The 21,751-nt window shown below is 42.9% G+C and overlaps 1 protein-coding gene across 1 annotated transcript in view; it reads right to left on the reverse strand.

Moving 5' to 3' along the window:
* Positions 1-18,806, reverse strand: part of FNTB (farnesyltransferase, CAAX box, subunit beta) — a 68,219-nt gene extending 49,413 nt beyond the window's left edge. Inside the window, exons 1-2 of the mRNA XM_025919033.2 lie at positions 18,530-18,806; positions 3,290-3,354 (exon numbers count right to left, since the gene is read on the reverse strand). Of these exons, the coding sequence (XP_025774818.1) occupies positions 3,290-3,354; positions 18,530-18,673 (209 nt within the window). The 5' untranslated portion in view covers positions 18,674-18,806. The remainder of the gene's footprint in view (positions 1-3,289; positions 3,355-18,529) is intronic.
* Between the last annotated feature and the right edge of the window lie 2,945 nt (positions 18,807-21,751).

Genomic DNA, 21,751 nt, shown 5'->3' on the forward strand with positions numbered 1-21,751 from the left:
CTCTCTGGTCTTCTCTCAGAGCCTCCAGTTCCCTTCTTTGACACTCATCCCATTGGTAATTCTGTATTTGCATTTGTTTGTTTAATGGCTACCTCCCCCATGAGGCTGAGAGCCCAGTAGGGGCAGGACCTGGGTCAGCCTTGACCACCCTGTTTCCCAAGAGGAAAATTACATGTGAATATGTTTGTGTGTGTGTGTGTGTGTGTGAGAGAGAGAGAGAGAGTGTGTGTGTGTGTGTGTGTGTGTGTGTGTGTGCTTAGTTGATGCATCTCAGATCTCTCACTAAAGCTAATGTAGTAAGTGGAAAAGAGTAAATTCACAAGTGTGTGGAATAGTGAGAATAACCATGGGGAGTGAAAAATTAACTTTCACGGGAAAGCAGGCTACTGGCAAACAAAAGTGTTGAAAGCATCTCACTCCAGGACAGGATGCAGGTTTCACAGTTTTAGAGAAGGAGGGAAATCATTTATAGAATAGGGAATAATTGTAGGATGGATCAACATTCAGCTTCAGCCTTGAACTTCAGCCAAATCTGGTAGATATCTGGCTGTGGCACTGGAAGGTTCAATAGGCAAATGTCTCCCTCAGCATCATTCCTAGCATCCCTGGACCTGTGCGTGGTCAGTGGTCCTGAGTGTGTGTGCGATTCTATCACACGGATCGGTATCATAACTTCAAAGACAAACAAGCCATGCCTTTTAGATTTATTGCTAATAACAGAATATTCAGCTCAGCTAAAAAAGAAGCTTTGTTCCTGCATTGTGTCACGCTTTTTACATTTGACATCTAAAACGTTGAATATTGAAATTGTGATAATATTTTAAAAACTTGCTAAATTTTCAGGTTTATTCTTTCATCCTGGAAGTTTGTTCTAGGACGTGATATCTGGCTTTAGCCTTCTATTGATATGTTGATTTATATCCACCATTCACTCAGCCGTTCAGCAAAATATGTAACATCTCTAACATTAATTAGTGTGCTGTGACATAATGAAATGTTTACTGGCATCCTTTAAAACACTCATTTTTAGAGGCAACAATGACAAAATGGGAAATGTCAGATTCCTGAAATAAACCCAGAGCCCTGATATATTCTCTTTCTAAGAGGATCCAAACCCAAGAGGAACATTTTTGTTTTCCACCCACACCTGACCTAAGACCTCTGAATTCAGGGGATTTAATGGTTTTTATTGTCCTCCACAACCACTTCCAAAACACAACTTCTTCCTTCCAGACTATGTAACCTCCCATTCCCCCTCAGAATAAAAGAAAAGTCCCAGGGCTCTATTCTGATGGTGGGTGGAAAGGGATGTCAAATGATCAAAGGTCCCTTTGGGGACCCTGGGGACATGTATGTGTGCACAGAGCCTTAGACAGTAGACAGAGACTCAGCCCAATCAGGTGAGTCACCGGGGAAGCAACTGCTAAACACAAAGAGCCACCGAAAGCAATCACGCCCCTCACCACCACCAAGTCCCTCCGCCTCTGGGGAAGCCTCCCCTGGACTGGGCAGAGTTGGTGCCCACCTGCCGCCTTCAGCTGTTTATTTACTTTTCTGTAAAAATACTCTGCTTTATCTTTAGCACAAATGGTAGATTACTTCATATATTTTTCTGTATTTTTATTTTTCCATTTAATATATCTTAAGAGATTATTCTAAGATAGAAACCATATTTAAATAAAAATCTGGAAGAAAATAAATGTTTTTAAAAACCTACTTTAAAAAAATCTTTGGATTAAAAAATTTTTTTAAAAAGTGGGGGTGGGGGGGCGGGGAGAGCACCTGGGTGGCTCAGTTGGTTAAGCGTCTGATGTCAGCTCAGGTCAGGATGCCACGGCTCCTGAGTTTGAGCCCCGTATCAGGCTCCGTGCTGACAGCTCAGGGCCTGGAGCCTGCTTCGGATTCTGTCTCCCTCTCTCTGTCCCTCCCCTGCTTGCACTCTGTCTCTCTCTCTCAAAAATAAAAATAAAGGTTTAAGAAAAAATTAAAAAATTTTATTATTTAAGTAGAGGTGACATATTATGTTATATTAGTTTCAGCCCCCGAGCTGTCTAAACAAATGAGCTTCATTCCCTAATCTCCAGCTGTGGCATTCATTTATTGAGGCCTGACCTTTAGGTTAACACAGAGATTTAGTTTAGCAGTTCGGGGAAAACGCTCCCTCTTTCTTTCCCCAGGGAAGAAAAACAAAGATAACCTTCCTACCTGCCTTTCCCTTTTTTCCAATTTGCCTTTTCCAATGATTTTCTGCCTTGGCTCATCAGAACTTCCAGAAGAAAATCTCTTTTTCAAGGAAATAGTGGCAAACTACAATGGTGGGGAATAAAAGCCACAAGGTTCACTCAGGCTAGAACCATGTGTCACGCTTCAGTCAGTGAAGGCACCCAGGCGCAGGGGCTTGGGCAGGGGCACCTGCTCTCCGCTCCCTACAGCCAATCAGCCAGCAGCCCCCGCTCGCCTTGGCCCACAGGTGGTCCAGACAGCATGCTGTGTCACTGAGGTAAAATGATGGCCACACACAGCTTCAGACTACTGATCCATCCTGATGGCTGGAAATGCGATACAGTCCGGTTCTAGAGGAACAACTCGTGACAGGAAGAGGCATGCTAATAAAGGGAGGAAAGAACCTCAGGAAGCTCTAGTGTGATACGGTATAAGCTAGAAACAAGAGAAAATAAAGGTACAACTTAACTAATAAGTTTCTGCTTATAATCCCCTTTTTGGAATCTCTGACATCAAATTGCTTAGAAAACTTTAACTTGCTAAGTGCCAAGGAAAGCAAAACGGCGCTGTTTATTTTCTCCCCAGAAACTGAATCCCTGGGAGCAGCTGCACGCTTAGCAACAGGGGCCAGGCTGGGAGAAGCCGCAGCTCGGCCCATCCTCCCATCAGATCACAGCATACATCGAGAGAATCCATCCTTTGCTGCCCCCTTGGGCTCTACGTCTGTTTCAAAGTATAATCCGAGAAAGAAAACCACCAGAGTAGCAGGTCACAACTGAGCAGCAGAAACATGAATTTCCTCTCCCCATCTTCAGAGCTCAGAGTTCAGGCCTTGAGGGGTACCCCCACATAACACAGGATGGCTCAGCTTGAGGGGAGCATCTCCTCTAAACCACTAACAGAGGAAGGGCTTGGGGTCACATGCTTATCCAGGGGACCACAAGGTCAAGAAACCCGTCTCATGGCAGACTTATCCCCAAGGTTGAACAGGCTCATGGAGGAAAGAAGAAAGGCTCACGGAGGAGGGGGTGTTCTCCCAGATCCCCTCAAACTCCTAAATGCTTACCTTGGTACAAGGTGGTTGAACTTGTAAGAACTGAAGACGTCTTGGATCTTCTCTTCTACTTTTGCCTGATAAGAACGCAGGAGATGGGAGAGAGAGAAAACAAATACCGATGAGCCTCTATCAACTTTTTCTTCCTGTTGCCACAAATGCCCATTGGTTGCAGTTGCCTGGTGTGGTTTTGTACTTCACAATACTGTAAGTCTAGAAACAGGGACTCTGCAGGGTGACAGGCTCAGGACAGAAGAAACAGAGAATGATCTATACCAGGCTGGCATTACAATCGACTTCTGAAGTAAACCATCCAAATATCCAAACTAATGGCAGTTCTGGAGTTTGGCACACTGGCATCAGTTACTTAGGGAGCAGACAAGGCATTTTGCTTGAGAGATTTATGCTTGCCTGCTCTATGAAGTTCTTTAGGTGTTCACTTAACTGGCCATTCACAAATACAAAATTAATTCCTGCCAAGGGTCATACTCCTTATTGGCAGATCGAACCGTTTAAATACAGATTGAACAGTATTAAAATTCCCTAAGGGATTTACAAGAACATCATCGATCACTGAAACACCAAAGAAACAGCACATCTGGTCATTGGTCCTAAGTCACGGAAAGGACTCCACAGTCCCATAACATGAAGGATCTCGGAAAATCAGGTCACAAAAAAAAGCGGATCCCCCGTTTCCTCTGAAGACCTATCACAACACGGTCACACAGTTCAGCTTCTGTAAGGAAAGGGTCCAGCAATGCAGGAGTGGATTGGTTAACAGGATACAGGGTTTCTCCTTCAGTGGCATCCCTGTTCTTTGTAGTGAGGCATGTCCTTATTGAGATTTCAAGATACATAATAATGTCCTCTCTGGGAATTTCAAAATGTATTCTTTATTTCCGAATCATCCACCAAGTTAGAGCATCTAGTCCCTTGACGTGTGTGCAAGAATTATTTGTGATGAGGAGGGGAGCGCTGATGTGAATCATCTAAAATGGCAGCCAGTCTCAAATTATTTATACTTGGTTTTCGGATATACTTTTGTATTTGCCTCTGAACATGAGTTTGAGGGATAATCTGGCTAAGAGTTCACAATACTTCAAAAAACAGAAGTCACTGTGAGAGACTCAGGAGGTATAAGGAAGTTGTCCCAATTCTTCACTATTCCTTTCTGAGACACTCACACAGGACTAACATAAAGCACCAGCCTAAATGGAACACAGACTGCATTTCTTAATTACACCTTCCTTAGCTATAAGCTGAAAGGGACAGAAAAATATACAAAAAACATACGTCAGTAAGATCATAAAGATTTGCCTATAATATACTGTTAGAGCTAAGTGAATTGATGAGTTCTGAATGAAACAAAACCAAGTGGGAGGAAAACTCACTTCCTTTACCCCAGTACAAATCCACACGACTTAGTAATATTCCAGGGCAAATGGATGAGCCCATCACTTCCTTAGCATTCTGACATTGAGACCCCTAGGAAGAAAAGCATTCAGCCAAGAGACCCACCTCAGCTCCCCCTAGTACAACACAGCAGCCAAGTACTAGATGAGGAAAATGGAGGTTTATCGCTAAACTTTGACACCTGACAGACATAAAGCAGAAAGTGCTTAAAATATTCCCAACACAGTGTCATTTCTCTTCGGATTTCCTAATCACTCTTCTGCAGAATGAACAAGTGATATTCCAATGCAGTTAGTAACGAACTCATGCCTGAAAATCTAAGTTATGAATTCTAATAAATACCTGAGTGTTATAGGTCAGCTGTTCATAAAAATGGACAAATAACAATTCCCTTTATCTTCTCTTAAGAAATGGCATATTTTTGGGGTGCCTGGGTGGCTCAGTCAGTTTAGCGTCCAACTTCAGCTCAGGTCATGATCTCGCGGTCCATGAGTTCGAGCCCCGCGTTGGGCTCTGTGCTGACAGCTCAGAGCCTGGAGCCTGTTTCAGTTTCTGTGTCTCCCACTCTCTCTGACCCTCCCCCATTCATGATCTGTCTCTCTCTATCTCAAAAATAAATAAACGTTAAAAAAAAAAAAAAGAAATGGCATATTTTTGGGGCGCCTGGGTGGCTCAGTCGGTTAAGTGGCCAACTTCGGCTCAGGTCATGATCTCACAGTCTGTGAGTTCGAGTCCCGCGTTGGGCTCTGTGCTGACAGCTTGAAGCCTGGAGCCTTCTTCAGATTCTGTGTCTCCCTCTCTCTCTGCCCCTCCCCCATTCATGCTCTGTCTCTCTGCCTTTCTTTTTTTTTTTTTTTTTTTTTTTTTTTTTTTAAAGAAGACCGTGACTGGCTTTGTACTTCAATCTTTCAGGACATTGCTGGTCTCTTTTTTTTTTTTTTTTTAATTTTTTTTTCAACGTTTTTTATTTATTTTTGGGACAGAGAGAGACAGAGCATGAACGGGGGAGGGGCAGAGAGAGAGGGAGACACAGCATCGGAAACAGGCTCCAGGCTCCGAGCCATCAGCCCAGAGCCTGACGCGGGGCTCGAACTCACGGACCGCGAGATCGTGACCTGGCTGAAGTCGGACGCTTAACCGACTGCGCCACCCAGGCGCCCCTCTCTGCCTTTCAAAAATGAATAAATGCTAAAAAAAAAAAAATCTTAAAAAAAACTGGCATATTTTTCTTTTTGAAAAAAAATTTGTTTTAATGTTTATTTTTTTTTGAGAGAAAGACACAGAGTGTGAGTGGGGGAGAGGCAGAGAGAGGGAGACACAGAATCTGAAGCAGGATCCAGGCTCTGAGCTGTCTGCACAGAGCCTGACGCGGGGCTCAAACCCACAAACTGTGAGATCGTGACCTGAGCCGAAGGCAGATGCTTAACCGACTAAGCCACCCAGCACCCAAGAACTGGCATATTTTTCTAATGGCTTCATTGAGATATAATTCACACATCATTCGATTCATCTACTTAAAGTGCATGATTCAATGGCTTTTGGTCCACTCACAGAGTTGTGCATCCATCACCACAATCAATTCTAGAACATTTTCACTACCCAAGAAAGAAATGCTGCACCCATCAACAGTCACCCCCAACCCTCCACCCTCCCTAGCCCCTGTCAACCACTCATCTACTTTCTATCTTTATGGATTTGTCTATTCTGGATATTTCATATAAATGTAATCACATGATATACAGTCCTTTGTGACTGTCTTCTTTCACTTAGCATGTTTCCAAGCTTCATCCATGTTGTGGCATGGACCATTACTTCATTTCTTTTTATTGCCAAGTAAAATTCCATTTTATGGATATATCACATTTAGTTTATCATTCATCAGTTGATGGGCATTTGAGTTGTGTTCCCACTTTGGGACTATTACAAATAAAGTCACTATGAACATTCTTATACGGGTTTTTGGATGGACATATGTTTTCATTTCTACTTAGATACAGGCAGAGACCTAAGGCATGGAATGACTGGATCATATGGTAACTCTAGGTTTAACTCTTTGAGGAACTGTTAGGCTGTCTGTTTTTTTAAAGTTTATTTATTTATTTTGAGAGAGAGAGAGAGAGAGAGAGAGTGCCAGAGGGGAGGGGCAGAGAGAGGGAGAGAGAATCCCAAGCAGGCTCCTCACTTGTCAGCGCAGAGCCCGATGAGGAGCTTGAACCAGACTGTGAGATCATGACCTGAGCCCAAGAGTTGGAAGCCTAACCGACTGAGCCACCAAGGTGCCCCTAGACTGTTTTCCAAAGCAGGAATACCATTTTACATTTCCACAGGCAATGTATGAGTGTTCTACTTTCTTCACATCCTTACCAACACATGTTATTCTCTGTGGGTTTGATTATACCCATCCTAGTGGCTGTGACGCAATGTTTCATTGATTGCAATTCTCTGATGGCTAATGATGTTGAGTATCTTTTTATGGGCTTATTGGCCATTTGTATATCTTCTTTAGAGAAATGTCTATTCAGATACTTCATTCTTTTTTTTTTATTGTTGTCCTTTTATTACTGAGCTGTAATAATTCCTTATATATTCTAAACACAATCCCTTATCAAACACATGATTTACAAAAATTTACTCCCATTCTATGTGTTGTCTTTAGGAACTGGTATATCTTAGAAAAGGATCGCTAGAGCTCACAGGATGGTTTCTAGAGTACAACTTTAATGTTTATTTATTTTTGAGAGACAGAGAGAGACAGCACGAGCAGGGGAAGGGCAGAGAGAGAGGGAGACACGGAATCTGAAGCAGGCTCCAGGCTGTGAGCTTTTCAGCACAGAGCCCAATGCAGGGCTCAAACCCACGAACCGCGAGATCACAACCTGAGCTGAAGTCGGACACTTAGCCAACTGAGCCACCCAGGCACCCCTAGAGTACAACTTTGAAAATAATGCTTAGCAATTAGCCTGCAAATGTTTTGACAAACAGTAATGGATTAATATAGAAATTAAAAAGAACTCATCTGAGGGGGCGCCTGGGTGGCTCAGTCGGTCGTGCATCCGACTCTTGATTTCGGCTTAGGTCATGATATCACTATTATGGGATCAAGACCCGCATCAGCTCCTTGCTGGGCGTGGAGCCTGCTTAATACAGAACTCATCTGGTGTAGAGAAAAATCAAAGTAATCTCCACAACATGCAACATCCTTTTTTGCCTTCCCTTCTCCCCACATAGCCTGCCAAGTGTTATATAAAATCTGAGTAAATTTGTTACTGAGAAGACGTAAGCATTCTTTGCTCTGATTTGTGTAGCAGAAGGAAAGCAGATAAGCTATTTGTATACAAAGGCATTACCATAGCAGGCCTGAGGCTGCTATCCTGAGAAAGGCCAGCTTGAAAGGTTGACCCTTGGATGCTGTCTGGAAACCTGAATTTGGAGACACTCCCCACCATTCCCAGAACTGATGAGTGGCTCACTGTCCTGAAACTGCATACACAATCTTGTTTATGCTGAACAGCTACTTTCTTTCTGGGAGTCTGGAATGTGGAGACGTGCTGGGCAGAAGGTATGTATGTGACGAACCCCCACTAAAAACCATGAGCCCCAAGTATCTAACAAGCTTCTCTGGTAGACAGCACTTTGCATGTGTTGTTACAATTTGATGCCCGAGAAATGAAGCAGGTCCTGTGTGACTCCACTGGGAGAGGACTCTTGGAAGCTTGTGTCTAGTTTCCTCCAGACTTCACCCTGTGAGCCTTTCACTTGCTGATTTCGCTTTGTAGGCTTTTGCTGTAATAAATCCTAACCACGAGTACAACTATATACTGAATTCTCTGAATCCCTGTAGCGAATCAACTAGGGGTAGTCTTGGGGACCTCCAACACATTAGGAGATTTAGAAATTTAGCCTTTGGGATAGAATTAAGGGAAGCAGTTCTAACAACTGTTTAATATATACAGGCAAGATCTATAACCAAGTTCCTTTTTAAAATGTTATCAAAATCCTCACTTTAAATACAGGAAAAATGACATTAACTATTAAAAAAAAAAAAAAAAAAACAAAGTTACCTCAGTCATGAAAGCTCTGAATATATAGTTCTCAAATCAGAATTAAAAAAAAAAAAATCAGCTTCAATACTGCATAGGGATGCTGAAGTGTGCCCACTTTCCCTGAACTCTCACTTTATCTTGGATTTCCACACTTCCTTTCCACCCCAAAGGAACAGACTATTCTATTCTAGTCAATCTCTCCTTTCAGCATGAGAACCCCAAAAGGCAAGGCAGTTACCAACGGGGACAATACAAAGGCTGATTAACAGCCACATAACAACAGATAATTTTCTTTTGCATAAATAGCAAAGGGCCCATAGGTTCATCTCCCTTGGGCACAGGGCACACAGTTCATGACCATGTTAATGACAGTGATATGACTCTTTTGGGAGGAGGATGACGGCCTAAAGCATCTGATCTGTTTCAGAAACACTGCTATATGAAACGTTACAAGAAACGTCACCAGGATTAGTCACCAGAAGATTTAGTTTTAAGGGATTAGCTCTTCAAAATTTTTAAATAGCCTGGAAAAAAAAATAACTTTGACTAATTCAAATCACACACACACATACACACACACACGCACACACACACAAAGACACAGAAAGAATCTTGAGGAGGGGTGCCTGGGTGGCTCAGTTGGTTGAGTGTCTGACTCTTGATTTTGGCTCAGATCCAGCCCTGTGTTGGGCTCTGCACTGACAGCGTGGAGCTTGCTTGGGATTCTCTCTCTCTTTCTCTCTCTCTGCCCCTCCCCTGCTTGCTCTCTCTCAAAAATAAATAAATAAACTTAAAATAAAATAAAATAAAATAAAATAAAATAAATCCTTTAATCATCTATATGACAGAAATTAGGTAGAGGGTAAACAGATGCTATCAACTGTCCTGTATATTTAATATTTTTTATAATAAAATGTTGGATGACGTGATTAAGGATCAAAACAAAACAAAACACTTAATACCCAAATTTCACCATGACTACTTTATCTAAGCATAAGAAAGATTTTTGAAAAGATAAATACATTTGCAGACACATATACAATGCATCCATATCCTAACCTGGCCTTGACTTTTGTACTTCTGTGGCCATCTTTGCCTCACCCCATTTTAGCAAGAATCCTACAAATTGGTTTAGCCAGCGTCCCCCATCCTTTTTTTTTTTTAATTCTGAAGTTAACACACAGTGTAGTCTTCTTTTTATCTAATAATTTATTTATTTTTTATAATTTACATCCAAATTAGTTAGTACATAGTAAAGCAATGATTTCAGTAGATTCCTTAATGCTCCTTACCCATTTAGCCCATATCCCCTCCCACAACCGCTCCAGCAACCCTCAGTTTGTTCTCCATATTTATGAGTCTCTTCTGTTTTGTCCCCCTCCCTGTTTTTACATTATTTTTGTTTCCCTTCCGTTATGTTCACCTGTTTTGTCTCTTAAAGTCCTCATATGAGTGAAGTCATATGATATTTGTCTTTCTCTGACTAATTTCGCTTAGCATAATACCCTCCAGTTCCAACCACGTAGTTGCAAATGCCAAGATTTCATTCTTTTTGATTGCCAAGACATAGAGCATAGTCTTGACTTAAGGAGTAGAACCCGGTGATTCATCTCTTATGAATCCCCGATCCTTAATACCTGGTCATCCTCAGTATCTGACTGGGTTCCTCATCCTCCACTGTCCCCCAGTGATGTCTGCTTACCCTGGCCTGCCTTGAGGAGGAATCCTGCTAAATTGGGTTAGCTAGAATTTCTTTCTCCTGACGAGTCCTCTTAGTAGGTTTCCATCCACCAATCCCTCCAGCTTGCTCCCTGACTATAAATTCCCACTTTCCCTTGTATTCAGAGTTGAGCCCAATCTCTCTCCCCTACCACAAACATCACCATGGTAATAAAGTCTTGAATACAGACTTCCTTTTACAAGTGTCACAAGTAATTTTTCTCCTCATAATACTACCTATTGGGATGCCTGTATGGCTCAGATGGTTTCGGCTCAGGTCATGATCTTACAGTTTGAGAGATCGAGCTCCACATCAGGCTCTGTCGCTTGGTTGGGATTCTCTCTCTCTCTCTCTCTCTCTCTCTCTCTCTCTCCTCTCTCCCCCCAACCCCCGGCTTTGTCTGTCCCTCCCCCGCTCACGTGCGCAAGCACTCTCTCAAAATAAACGAACATTTTTTAAAAACAAAAATAAAAACAAACAAAAAGAACACAACACCACCCACACCCACCAGCAGAGTCACTAAAGTTGAAAAAACCAACAACACCAAATGTTGGCAAGTTGTGGAGCAACCAGCACTCTTAATATACAATGTGGGTGAGGGTATAAAATGTACAACCACTCTGGAAAAGGCCAGCAGTTTCTTATAAAACTCAGCATACACCCACCGCATGATGCAACAATTCCACTTTTAGGTCTCTCCTCAAGAGAAATGAAAATACATGCTCACAAAAAGACTTCTACAAGGATGTAGCATTGACAGCAGCTAATATCCAAAATCTAGAAGTAGCTCAGTTGTCCAAGAAGAGGGGAATAGATCTTAAAAATCAACAACTGTGTTAAAAAGAAAGCCACAGGCCCAAATAAAGTCACTTATGCTAGGCCATGTCACCAACCTGGGGCTTAATCATCTAACCTAACTGCACTTTCAACCTCCCCTAGAAACGTAATCTTAACCAGTGAAGCATTTTCTGGTCAGTGCCAATAAGGTAACTTGTCACATGGGCCCTCTCCATGGACGTGGCCATGGAAAGGGTGACTGCCCAAAATAAACCTTTCTTTCTGTGTATGACTTCTATGTTCTACTTTTAAAAACTTCTCCCTTTCTGTAGCTCTTTGGAGTTCCTTTCTACCTGCTAGAATGGATGCTGCCCAATTAATGAATTGTTTAATAAAGCCAATTAGATCTTCAAATTTATTCAGCTGAATTGCAGTTTTTAACAGATCAGGTGGGATCCAAAGAAAAACCTGTGATGGCATGAGGAGACAATGAGAAGCACTGGTGTGGTGCCCTGCAAGCCCTTTTGAGTTCATGGTCTTTCTCACCATTCCTGAGGGCCACTGGCAGGCTCCTCTCCGTGGAGCTCCCCATCTGATTGGCTTCCCAGTCTAGGGTTACTGGTCAGTCTAGCCCCAGTCCTTAGCCCTTGGTTCAATCCGCAATTCCACGTCGGAATCCCTTCCCTAGTTCCAGTCCACAGTCTCCATTAATGGAGTCTGCTGGCTTAATCCAGACTGTACATTACCGGCGGTGTGCACAGGGCCTATTAGCCAATCTGCAGTAACTTCTAAACCCCAGCCCTTGGTTCTGTCTTCAGATTCCATGCGGGGAACTACCGGCGGCAGCTGCAAGTCTCCCTTTGTTTGGAATCAGCCCACAGCCCCCATTCTTTGAGGTCTGCTGGTTCAACCTTTTCCCCAGTCCCTAGTTCTCTGGTTACTGCTGGTGTCCACAGTTCCATTTCCTCAGTACTGTTGCTTTCTGTTATGTGCACATGAGGTAAAAGCTTAAGTCAAAGAAAAATAATAAATAAATAAACAAACAAACGAATGGGATCCTTAAAATCTAAAGAATTGAGTGCCCACCTTCTGGTGCATCTGCTTATTTCATATCTAAGACCTATGGTCCCAGAAGCCATAAATAGATATTTATGTTTTGAGTCCTAAAGAACTTGGCTTGGTAACTGTTAGGAGCCCCAAAATAATGCCAGACAGAAAAAAGCCAGTCAGAAGCACAGAATACTCTCCATTCACGGATAAGTGGTAAAAACCAACTAATGCATTTGGTACTTTCTCTTCCACAGCTTCCATCCAAAGCCGTTCTAATGATGCACTAACTTTCATATCATGGACTATCAAGCCCCTTCTTCCACATCTCTCCCTCTCTCCCGGAGGAGGACCCTTCCAAAAAGCAGATTTGCTGCCTGAGACTCATGCTGATACTGCAGATACAGTGAGTGAAAGAATTATTAGATTAAATATAAGGCCAGGATTTCCCGGAAAAAAAAAAAAAAAAACCCTCAGGAAAAAGAAGTCATTTTATAAGCAATCCTTACAATGTACCTCTTCCTATAGGAAGTCCTCCCAATCCCTTTATTCTAAATACAAAATACGAGTTGGGGTTGATGTATCAGCCTAAAACAACCTCAGTCAAGGTCTGGTTTGGGCTGCTTATAAAAAATAAGCTGATGGTACGAAGGAAAGATGACAAATTAAGCACAGATTTAGCAATTATTCCTGAGGCTACGAACTCACACTAAGCGCCCACTGTAAACCCTTTTAAAGATCATTTTAAAAAGTAAATAGTAGCTGAGTTGCAGTGATCACAGATATACACCTACGGGACACATTGTAAAAGAATTCTACTGTTACAAAATTGGGTAGTTGTAACTTGGGATAAAATTATTCTTGCCCATAATCAAAAGGGATTTATCTCAAAAACCTGAAAATGTGCTCTGGAAAAATACATTGGTTGATCCAAAATGTGGCTCCAGCAAGATAAAAATACTAAGGGCAAAAATGTATGTGAAGATTTTGGAGAAAAATTTGTTATAAATAAAGAGGAAAAACACTATTTCTAAACTACTGTGATTTTACAAAGTATGTGATTCTAAATAGGTACATGTATCTAAATTTAAAATGTAAATTTTGCAAGTAGGCATTCGATATGTTCACCTACATACTTAAAAGTACACGTATTTTCAGGGCGCGTGGGTGGCTCAGTCGGTTAAGTGTCCAGCTTCAGCTCAGGTCATGATCTTGTGGTTCATGAGTTCAAGACCCATGTCAGGTTCTGTGCTGACAGCTCAGAGCCTGGAGCCTGCTTCAGATTGTGTCCCCCTCTCTTTCTCTGCCATCCCGCACCCCGCCCACTTGCACTCTCTCTCTCTCAAAAAAACAAAAAAAAATTAACATTAAAAAAAATACACATATTTTCAAGTGGACCAAACCTTTTTTTTTTTTTTGTCCTTTTTAATAGGAAAAATGGAGGAATTTGATATTTGGAATTGTCTTATAGTTGAACAACATGGTACATGCTGAATTTCAATAAAGCAAAACTGATTCACCACAGCTAGTCTACTAACCACATAACCAAGCAGAGCTCTGGTTCCTTCTATCAGAAGCACAAAAAACTAATAGGTTTGATCACATTTAGTGACTTGTTTCACCCCCATTTCATAATCGTTCAGAGATTATAACTTGAAACAAGTCAACAGTAGGTGTCCAGGATTCATTCCTGGACCCTTGACGTCCCCTCCGTCAGGATCTGCAGTGGCACAAGGCTCAACACTTGAAGCCAACTCCTCTGCCTATCTCTGCATCCCTCCCCACCACCCACCCCCAATTCCATTGGCCTCACCCACCCAGCTGATCTAATTTCCTACCACAGCCAACCTGCTCCCTCCATTCCCAGTAAAGTGGAGTTTTCCCTCCTAACAGCTCCTCTGACTGGAATAGCTGTCCCCCAACTCCATCCTTTACAACCCAACATTCTCCATGAAACTGTCCTGACCACCTCCTTAGCCCACAACACCCTGGCTTCCACTCCCCAAACCCTTGTGCAACGCAGGCATAACTCAGCACTTACGTGCTCTTGTAAATTATTCTGTGGTTGCTTCAGGTATATTCTTTTTTCTAAGAGAAAATAATTGTGAGAGCAGGAACTAAGACCAATGATCCTTCCAGATACCCTCCACAGTTGATTGTTACTTGACTGAATGTTGTCTAATGACCTCATGCCATTTCAAGTGGAGGATGCTTTGGTCCCTGTTCAAGGACAAACTAAAAGAAAAACAGGAGTAGTGCCTTCTGTAAACAACTCTTTTTGGCAAACCTCTGAGACTGTGCCAGTATGAACCTATGGCCTGAGTCACAGAGCATTTGCCATGGGGTGATTGCGGATAACACAAAAAAAGGACGATGACCACATCCTGCTTTCTAGAGTTGCAAAAGGTTCTCCATCCACCCAACCCATCAGTGAAAGAGATTGTCAAAGTAGAAATCTTTAAAAATACCCAGAACTTGACCACTCCTCACTGCCTCTACTACCACAGCCCTGACACCCATCACCTGGAGCACTGCAACAGCCTCCTACCTCGTTTCCCTGCACCTGTCCTCACCTCCTCACAATCTCCTCTCAACAGGGACCTACGTGGGCCTGTTAAAATACTGGTCAGATCGAGTCAAAAGTCTCAGATCATAGACCAGTCTGACTCCTGGCAGGAAAATAGAAGGCACATTCAAAGTGGGTGATTTGGGGAGAGTTTATAAAGGAACTAGTTACAAAGGTGTGGGCAAACACTCCTTTCCTAAGGGAAACCATAGGAGAGTGCAGTACTCTGGGGCAGGCAACACAGGGCTACTCGGTCCCCTCCTAGGCATGGAAGTGTGAAGAGAAGGAGTGAAGAGGGCACCAGGGAGCTCCAATGGAAGGTGTCTGATAAGAGTTGTGAGTGCCTCCACTCTAAACACCCTGCAGACCATGCAATCCTGCAGGAAAGGAGTAAATGTGCTGATCTCATTCTCCCTCCCTCTCATCCCCTATCAATACAAACACAGCCAAATACACCCAGAAGACATAAGGCAAGGGAACCTGTCCATGCAGGTGACCTCTTGGGGCACATTTGTAGACAGGGTGGAAAAGGGTAGAGTGGATCTGGGGAGGTAAACAGAAAACTATCCAGCCAAATGGCTTCCCATCACAATCAGGGTATTCGAAAGTATACTTACAATGGTCTGTAAGGCCCTACAAGATCTGACCTTATCTCCTATTCTCCTGTTTACTAATCTCTCTCCTCACAGTGGCTCTCCACTCACCGGGCACTAGAAGGCCTCAGGTCCTTTACACTTACTGCTTTCTCCGCCCAGAATGCTTTTTCCCCAGACACACACGGCTTGCTTCCTTACTTATATCAGGTCTCAGCGCAAGTGGCGGCACATCATCAGAGGCCTTCCCTTACCTCCTTATATAAAACTCTTCTGCTCCTACCCGACCCTTTCCTGGCATACTCCATGTCTCTTATCCTACTTTCTTTTTCTCTACAGCACTTCTAAGTAAATTAGATAGATACAGAGATAGATAGATAGATAGATAGATAGATAGACAGACGGACGGATAGATTTCCCCCCATTTTGTTGACTGCCTCCCTGGCCCAGAACAAAGTTTCATAAAGGCACCAACTTGGCCTCTTTTGTTCACTGCCTTATATCCAATGCCTTGAACAGTGCGTGGCACATAGAAGGCACCCAAGTAGTTGTTGAATAAAAATGTGAATGAATAGTACAGAAGAATCCATAGCTAAGGGCTCTTTATTGTTTATAGGTTTAAATTCCTATAATCAAAGTGTTGTTGAACAAATAATTAAGTCTCCTGATAATCAGATAGGAATCAGGAGACAAACATTTGCTCCTATTGGCAATGGCACAAAATTGAACCCTGTTGGTAAATCCCTATGAATAAACAGACAGAACTGAAAGAATAACAGTAGTATCTTCTGTAGACAACTCCTCCTGATGAAGTTTCTTATGAATATATATCATCATTAACCTACCAAACTAGTACTTCTCTAAGCCTCGGTTTTCTTGTCTGTGAAATGGAAAAGGATTGAATGATACAATCTATATGGAGGGCATTTAGCACAAAACTGGGACCCAGTAAATGGATACTACTGATTATTAGTGCTGGCACTGAGGTAACCATTAGTATGAGATACTATATCATCTTCCTACTCTCTGGAACCGTTTATCCCAGACTTTTAAAATGTGAGCTGGAAGAATGACACGGAAAAGACATATAAGATGCTCTATTATCGAACACACAGTAGAGCCTAGATTTGAAAGACACCATATTATAACCATGTTCCATATCAGAAACCTAGCTTCCACACCCGGCCCAGGCCTTGGCTGACCCTTTGGCAGCCCAGAATCTTGTTCATCCATTTAAAAAAAAAAATTTTTTTTTTTAATGTTTATTCATTTTTGAGAGAGAGATACAGAGCGTGAGTGGGGGAGGAGCATAAAGAGAGAGAGGGACACAGAACTCGAAGCAGCCTCCAGGCGCTGAGCTCTCAGCACAGAGCCTGATGCGGGGCTCAAACTCACGAACTGTGAGATCATGACCTGAGCTGAAGTCAGATGCTCAACCGACTGAGCCGCCCAGGCACCCCTTGCTGCATCCATTTTTGCATCACTTATTATGCCCAGACATTTAAAATATAAGTGCTAGTGTTTCTTGGCAGGAACTAAGCAGGGGCACTTCACTGAAAAAAAAAAAAAAAAAGTAGTACAGGAAAAAGAGAGCAGATCAGTGAAACTCCTGTTAATGTTCCTGTTTTTGACTTGCCCCTTAAACATGGAAGTCTGTTCTGGTCTCTAAATGAACAGACCCACTTCTGATTCCCTTTTCTCTGCTAGTATTCTATCCATATTCTTAAGTGCTGAGTCAGTTCAGTTAACTATATAAAAAGTAACTTAGTAGTGTTACATCACATACCAAGGAACAAGCTTGACCTGAATAAACTCTACAGTCTGTTACTTAGGAACACTGAAAAGATCCTGTAGGTTTCATTGGTGGAAGATTTCTTTGCAATCTTTTACAAAAGGTTTCTGTAGAAAGACACACTGGTGGCTAAGCTGGGGGGCTAGATTCAAAAGGTAAGGGTTTCCTTTCAATCCTGAAACCTATGTAGCATAAATTCCAGTTACAATATTCTTTCTGCTACCATGTGTATAATTGTCTATTCAAGTCTTTGGTTTTTTTTTTTTTTTAATTTATAATTATACTTATAGTCATAAATATACAATATGATAACTATCACTATGAATTTTGCCTAAATACAGGATTCCAAATTCAGGTATGAAAGTCAAAGCAGGTCCCTCCAAGGTTAAGCCTGGAGACTGATCTTAATACGAGATCTTATTTAGAAAGCAGCCTGATGCTTATTTGTTAGTGCTAAAAAGAACCATCTCAACCACTTCTAAGGACAGGCAAACATTTCCACAAGAACTTGGGAACAATTCCAATTGCAGAAGGAAAAGGAAAACAAAACTAGAGTTCACTACTCATTCCTCAAGCGCTTTTCAAAGTGATAGGTTTGAGGCCTCAATGAATGAAGGATAAGTCGTCTAAAATTTCATTTTAATTAGCGCTTTTCAAATAGTACTGTTTTCCTGCCTGTTTTCCTCAACCAGGTTGTGCCATGCCCATGGTCAGGAAAGGTTTTATTTCTTTGTACTTCCAGCGTTGAACATCGTGTGTCCAATACTTTGCTGGTGCTCAAATAACATGCCCACCCACGAGGTAGGCCCTACAGGATCTGGCCCCGTGGGTCAGTAATTAAACAGATCATGGAATGGCATGACCGCAGTCTGGCCGCTCCTCTTCCCCTCTGTGTCCCCAAACTACGAGCAAGGTGAGGAAAGTGCACTATCCATCCGAGAACCTCCCAATGTCCCGGCGGAATGAAACAAGCTGCCTGACCCGCCCGGGGTGCTTCAGTCCTCCAAGGCACAGAACACTATTCTCTCCGCTTCCTTAAGCAGAGAGGACCCAGGTACTGTCCTCTCCTCCAAACCCAACCCTGAGAACGACCCCTCCCCAACCCGGCCCCACAAATGCTCCATTCCCAAGCCGTAGCCTGGGCGCCCAGAACTGCCCAGAGCTTCCCAGAGGGGAGGCGCCGCGGTGCACTGTGGGAGTCGTAGTTCCCCGGTGAGTTTCGCACCCCGACGGCCCTGCGGACCGGACTCTCGCTCCCAGAAGCCCCCGCGCGGGCGCCTCGCTCAACCCGGCCGCCTCACCTGTTCTATGGACGTGACTGTTTCCACCGAGTCGTCCTGCAACCGCTCCCGCGCGTGCTCCGGCCTCAGACTGTACAGCGGCTCTGACCACACAGGTGAGGAAGATGGAGGGCAATAGTAGGTGAAGGAACTCGGAGAAGCCATGATCAGGAGAGCAGCGGGCGGTGTATAGTACTCCCTTCGTCAAACAACAACGCGCATTGAAACTCAAACGGGCTAAGGCGCTACGGAGAGCGAATAGAGTCAAAAAGTCTTTGAACGCGAATTTCTCTCCACCCACCTACACATCTTAAAGGAGTTATTGGGATGCTTCCGCCCCCCATTGGGCAGAGTTGCTGCTGCAGGAGACTCAGCTTCTTGGCGCGCAAGGAAGGGAGGACGTGTCTGTCCATCTGGATTTCATTTCAAAGAGATGGTGTAGGACGCCTCGGTTCGTTACGCAAAGTAACACAACGCACGCAGGCACACTTCAATATTGCGCTAATTGCCACTTAATTGTAATGACAGCAGTTCGTAGTTTCGAGTGCCCAAGAACTGCGAGTGTAATAACCGTAAAAACATTTGACAGCTCTCCTGACTCAGACACTCTATCACTAACAGAATTCTGGACACCTTTGGGTGCATGACAGCCGCCCGGGGAGAAGCCGGTGGCTTCGCAACAAGGGAATTGCTTTCTCGTTACTGGCGCGATGATGGAGGGAAGGGGCGTTGTAGTTGTTTCCTATCCCCCAGGGAGTTCCAATGCAGTAGCAGGAACAAGTATAAGTGAAACGACAAAGGAAATATTCAGTAGTTTTTGGGGGAGCACCTACTCTATGTCAAACACTGAGCTAGGCCCCAGGAATACAAAAGTGAACAAAACAAACAAGGCTCCTGCCCTTGGGAACCTTAGAGTCTAGTGGAATAGACAGAATTAATGAATGAACACAATATATGAAGACTTGTGATAAATGGTATGAAAGAAAATAACAGGGTCTACAAAAGAGAGGAAAGGAGGAGGGGACTAATTAGAGTGAGTGGTCAGGCCCAGCCTCTTTGACGTCTGTCTGAGACCCAAAAGATGACAAGGAGCCATCCACATGAACTGTATGAGCTCCACTAGAGGAAGGAACAAGTTTGAGAGAACATTGCCACGAATATACATATGTATGTTTATTAATTCTGATAATTTAATCTGAAGGTGTTCAGAATAAAATTCTTACTGAGTGGGATTAATCATCATATACACCTCCATAAAAATGTTAAAAGTTGTGATTTTAGGAAAATCCTATTTTGGACAAAGAGTAGAAGAGAATCTCTTTAAGGGCCCACATCAAAAGGACTACATCAAAATTATAATACCAAGAGTCGCAGCAGGGCAGAGGTGCTATATTAACAGACTTTCCAGATAGACTCAGACAACCTCCTGCCCAGAGTACTTTACTCTGTTCCCACTCATTTCCAAGTCCCATGTCTTGGGCCCAAGGAACTGCGGTGTGGTATTTCACAACCAAATATTCCCTTCTTATCTGTCTCTGGTGTTAAATAGAAGTGCTCAGAAAGATTCTAAAGCTGAGGCTGGGATGGTCTAAAGGCCTCAAGCAGGTAAACTATCACCATGCCCATTTCAGTGATAGTGTTGCTGAATTAAATCCTGTTGGTGGCAGGATGTTTCTAAATCTGAGAATAAGAGGCTCTGTGGGTTAGGGTCAAGGATATGGCTGCACTATACTTCCCTCTCTATTGGTATCTTATTGTCTTTCCCTTAGTTCTGTTTTGGGAAAAAAAAAAAAAGGTCTGATAAGGTCTGAGTCACATCTAAGGATTCAGCCTTTGTAAAGAGTTGCTTTGCAGGCTAGAAATTTAAATTGAGCTACTGAAAGAGTAGCTGGAATTGTTTTGTAACAAATTGTTTTACCTGTTACAGGTGCACCTAAAGCAATTGCAAATTGTATTTGAAAATAGAAATCCGTTTCTGAAATGCAGTCTCTTCTACAATAGGATCCGAAAGGGACATGGCAAGAGTCTCCTGCAGGATGCTGTCTATTCATTCAATAGGTATTTATTGAGTACCCGTTATGTGCTGGGCACTGAGTTAAGTGCTGAGGAGACAGTGGTGAAAAGCCAGACACAGTCTCAACCGTTACAGGGCTCATGATTTACCAGAAGAAACAGACATTAAACAATTGTTACAAAGTTGACCATTTCATTACAGTTGGGGGAAATGGCATGAGGGGGAAAAGAAGCATAGGCCATTGTGAGATTGTGTAACAGGGGAAACTTACTAGGTAGCCTGGAAGATCAGGAAAGACTCACATGAGGAACTGAATTAATAAAGGCAGGGTGAGGAGACATCCCAGGCAGAGAAAATTCAGTGACAACCAAAAAAATCAAGTGACACATAGAATGAAAAATATGGGGACTTTGTACTCTCCATAGCCCTGAGAGGACTCTTCAGCCTTGGATCAGCAGTGGCCCACCAGTTATCCTTCCTCTAGGTTTGATAAAACCACTGATTCAAGAAGCAGAATGAACGTAAATACTGGCAGTATGGCAAAGGATGATGTACTTAGAGGAGAAAATAATGATAATTAATAGCAACTCCAGCTTGGACTACAGATGGTTTGTGTTTATTTTACTCAAATGCCTGATCTCTTTCTAAATTAAGCTGTGAATTATAGTTGTTTCTTTAAAAATAATATAAAATGTTGATAGTACTGTTTTGTACTTTCAAGAGCAAGAAAACAAGAAAAAAAAATAATGACCTAAATGAACCACTAGAGGTCGCTCCTGACCCTAGAGGAAGCTTCTCCAGTAGGCTTCAAAACTGCTCTCACTGCATTAGTCACAGAACCCCATATGTCGGCATGAATTGTTTCTTTTAATATAATATCTTGCGAAAGTATGTGATCATACACATCTTGGAAAGATTAGAATATGGAAATAACTGATCTATTATCCTGCTAGATCATTCAATTTCCTCTCCACATTTCCTCTTCTACCAGCATTTGTGACCTCTTATTCTGTCCTCCCTGGTCCTCCTGTTTCCCTGGACAGAATGACTGCCCAGCTCTTTCTGACATAGGGCCAGCCCCCCCACCTCTCCTCATGTGCAGCCCCGCCCCTCATGCCCCACCCCAGGATGTCACTCCAGCAGTTCTCCCTTGCCTCTCTTAAAACATCATATCCCTGTACTTGATTATGTCCATCACCCTCAAACAGGCTACTTCTCCATTTTGGGGG

The sequence above is a fragment of the Puma concolor genome, chromosome B3 (genome assembly GCF_028749965.1).
Source record: "Puma concolor isolate L17-30 chromosome B3, mPumCon1.1.hap2, whole genome shotgun sequence".
Classification (NCBI taxonomy): domain Eukaryota; kingdom Metazoa; phylum Chordata; class Mammalia; order Carnivora; family Felidae; genus Puma; species Puma concolor.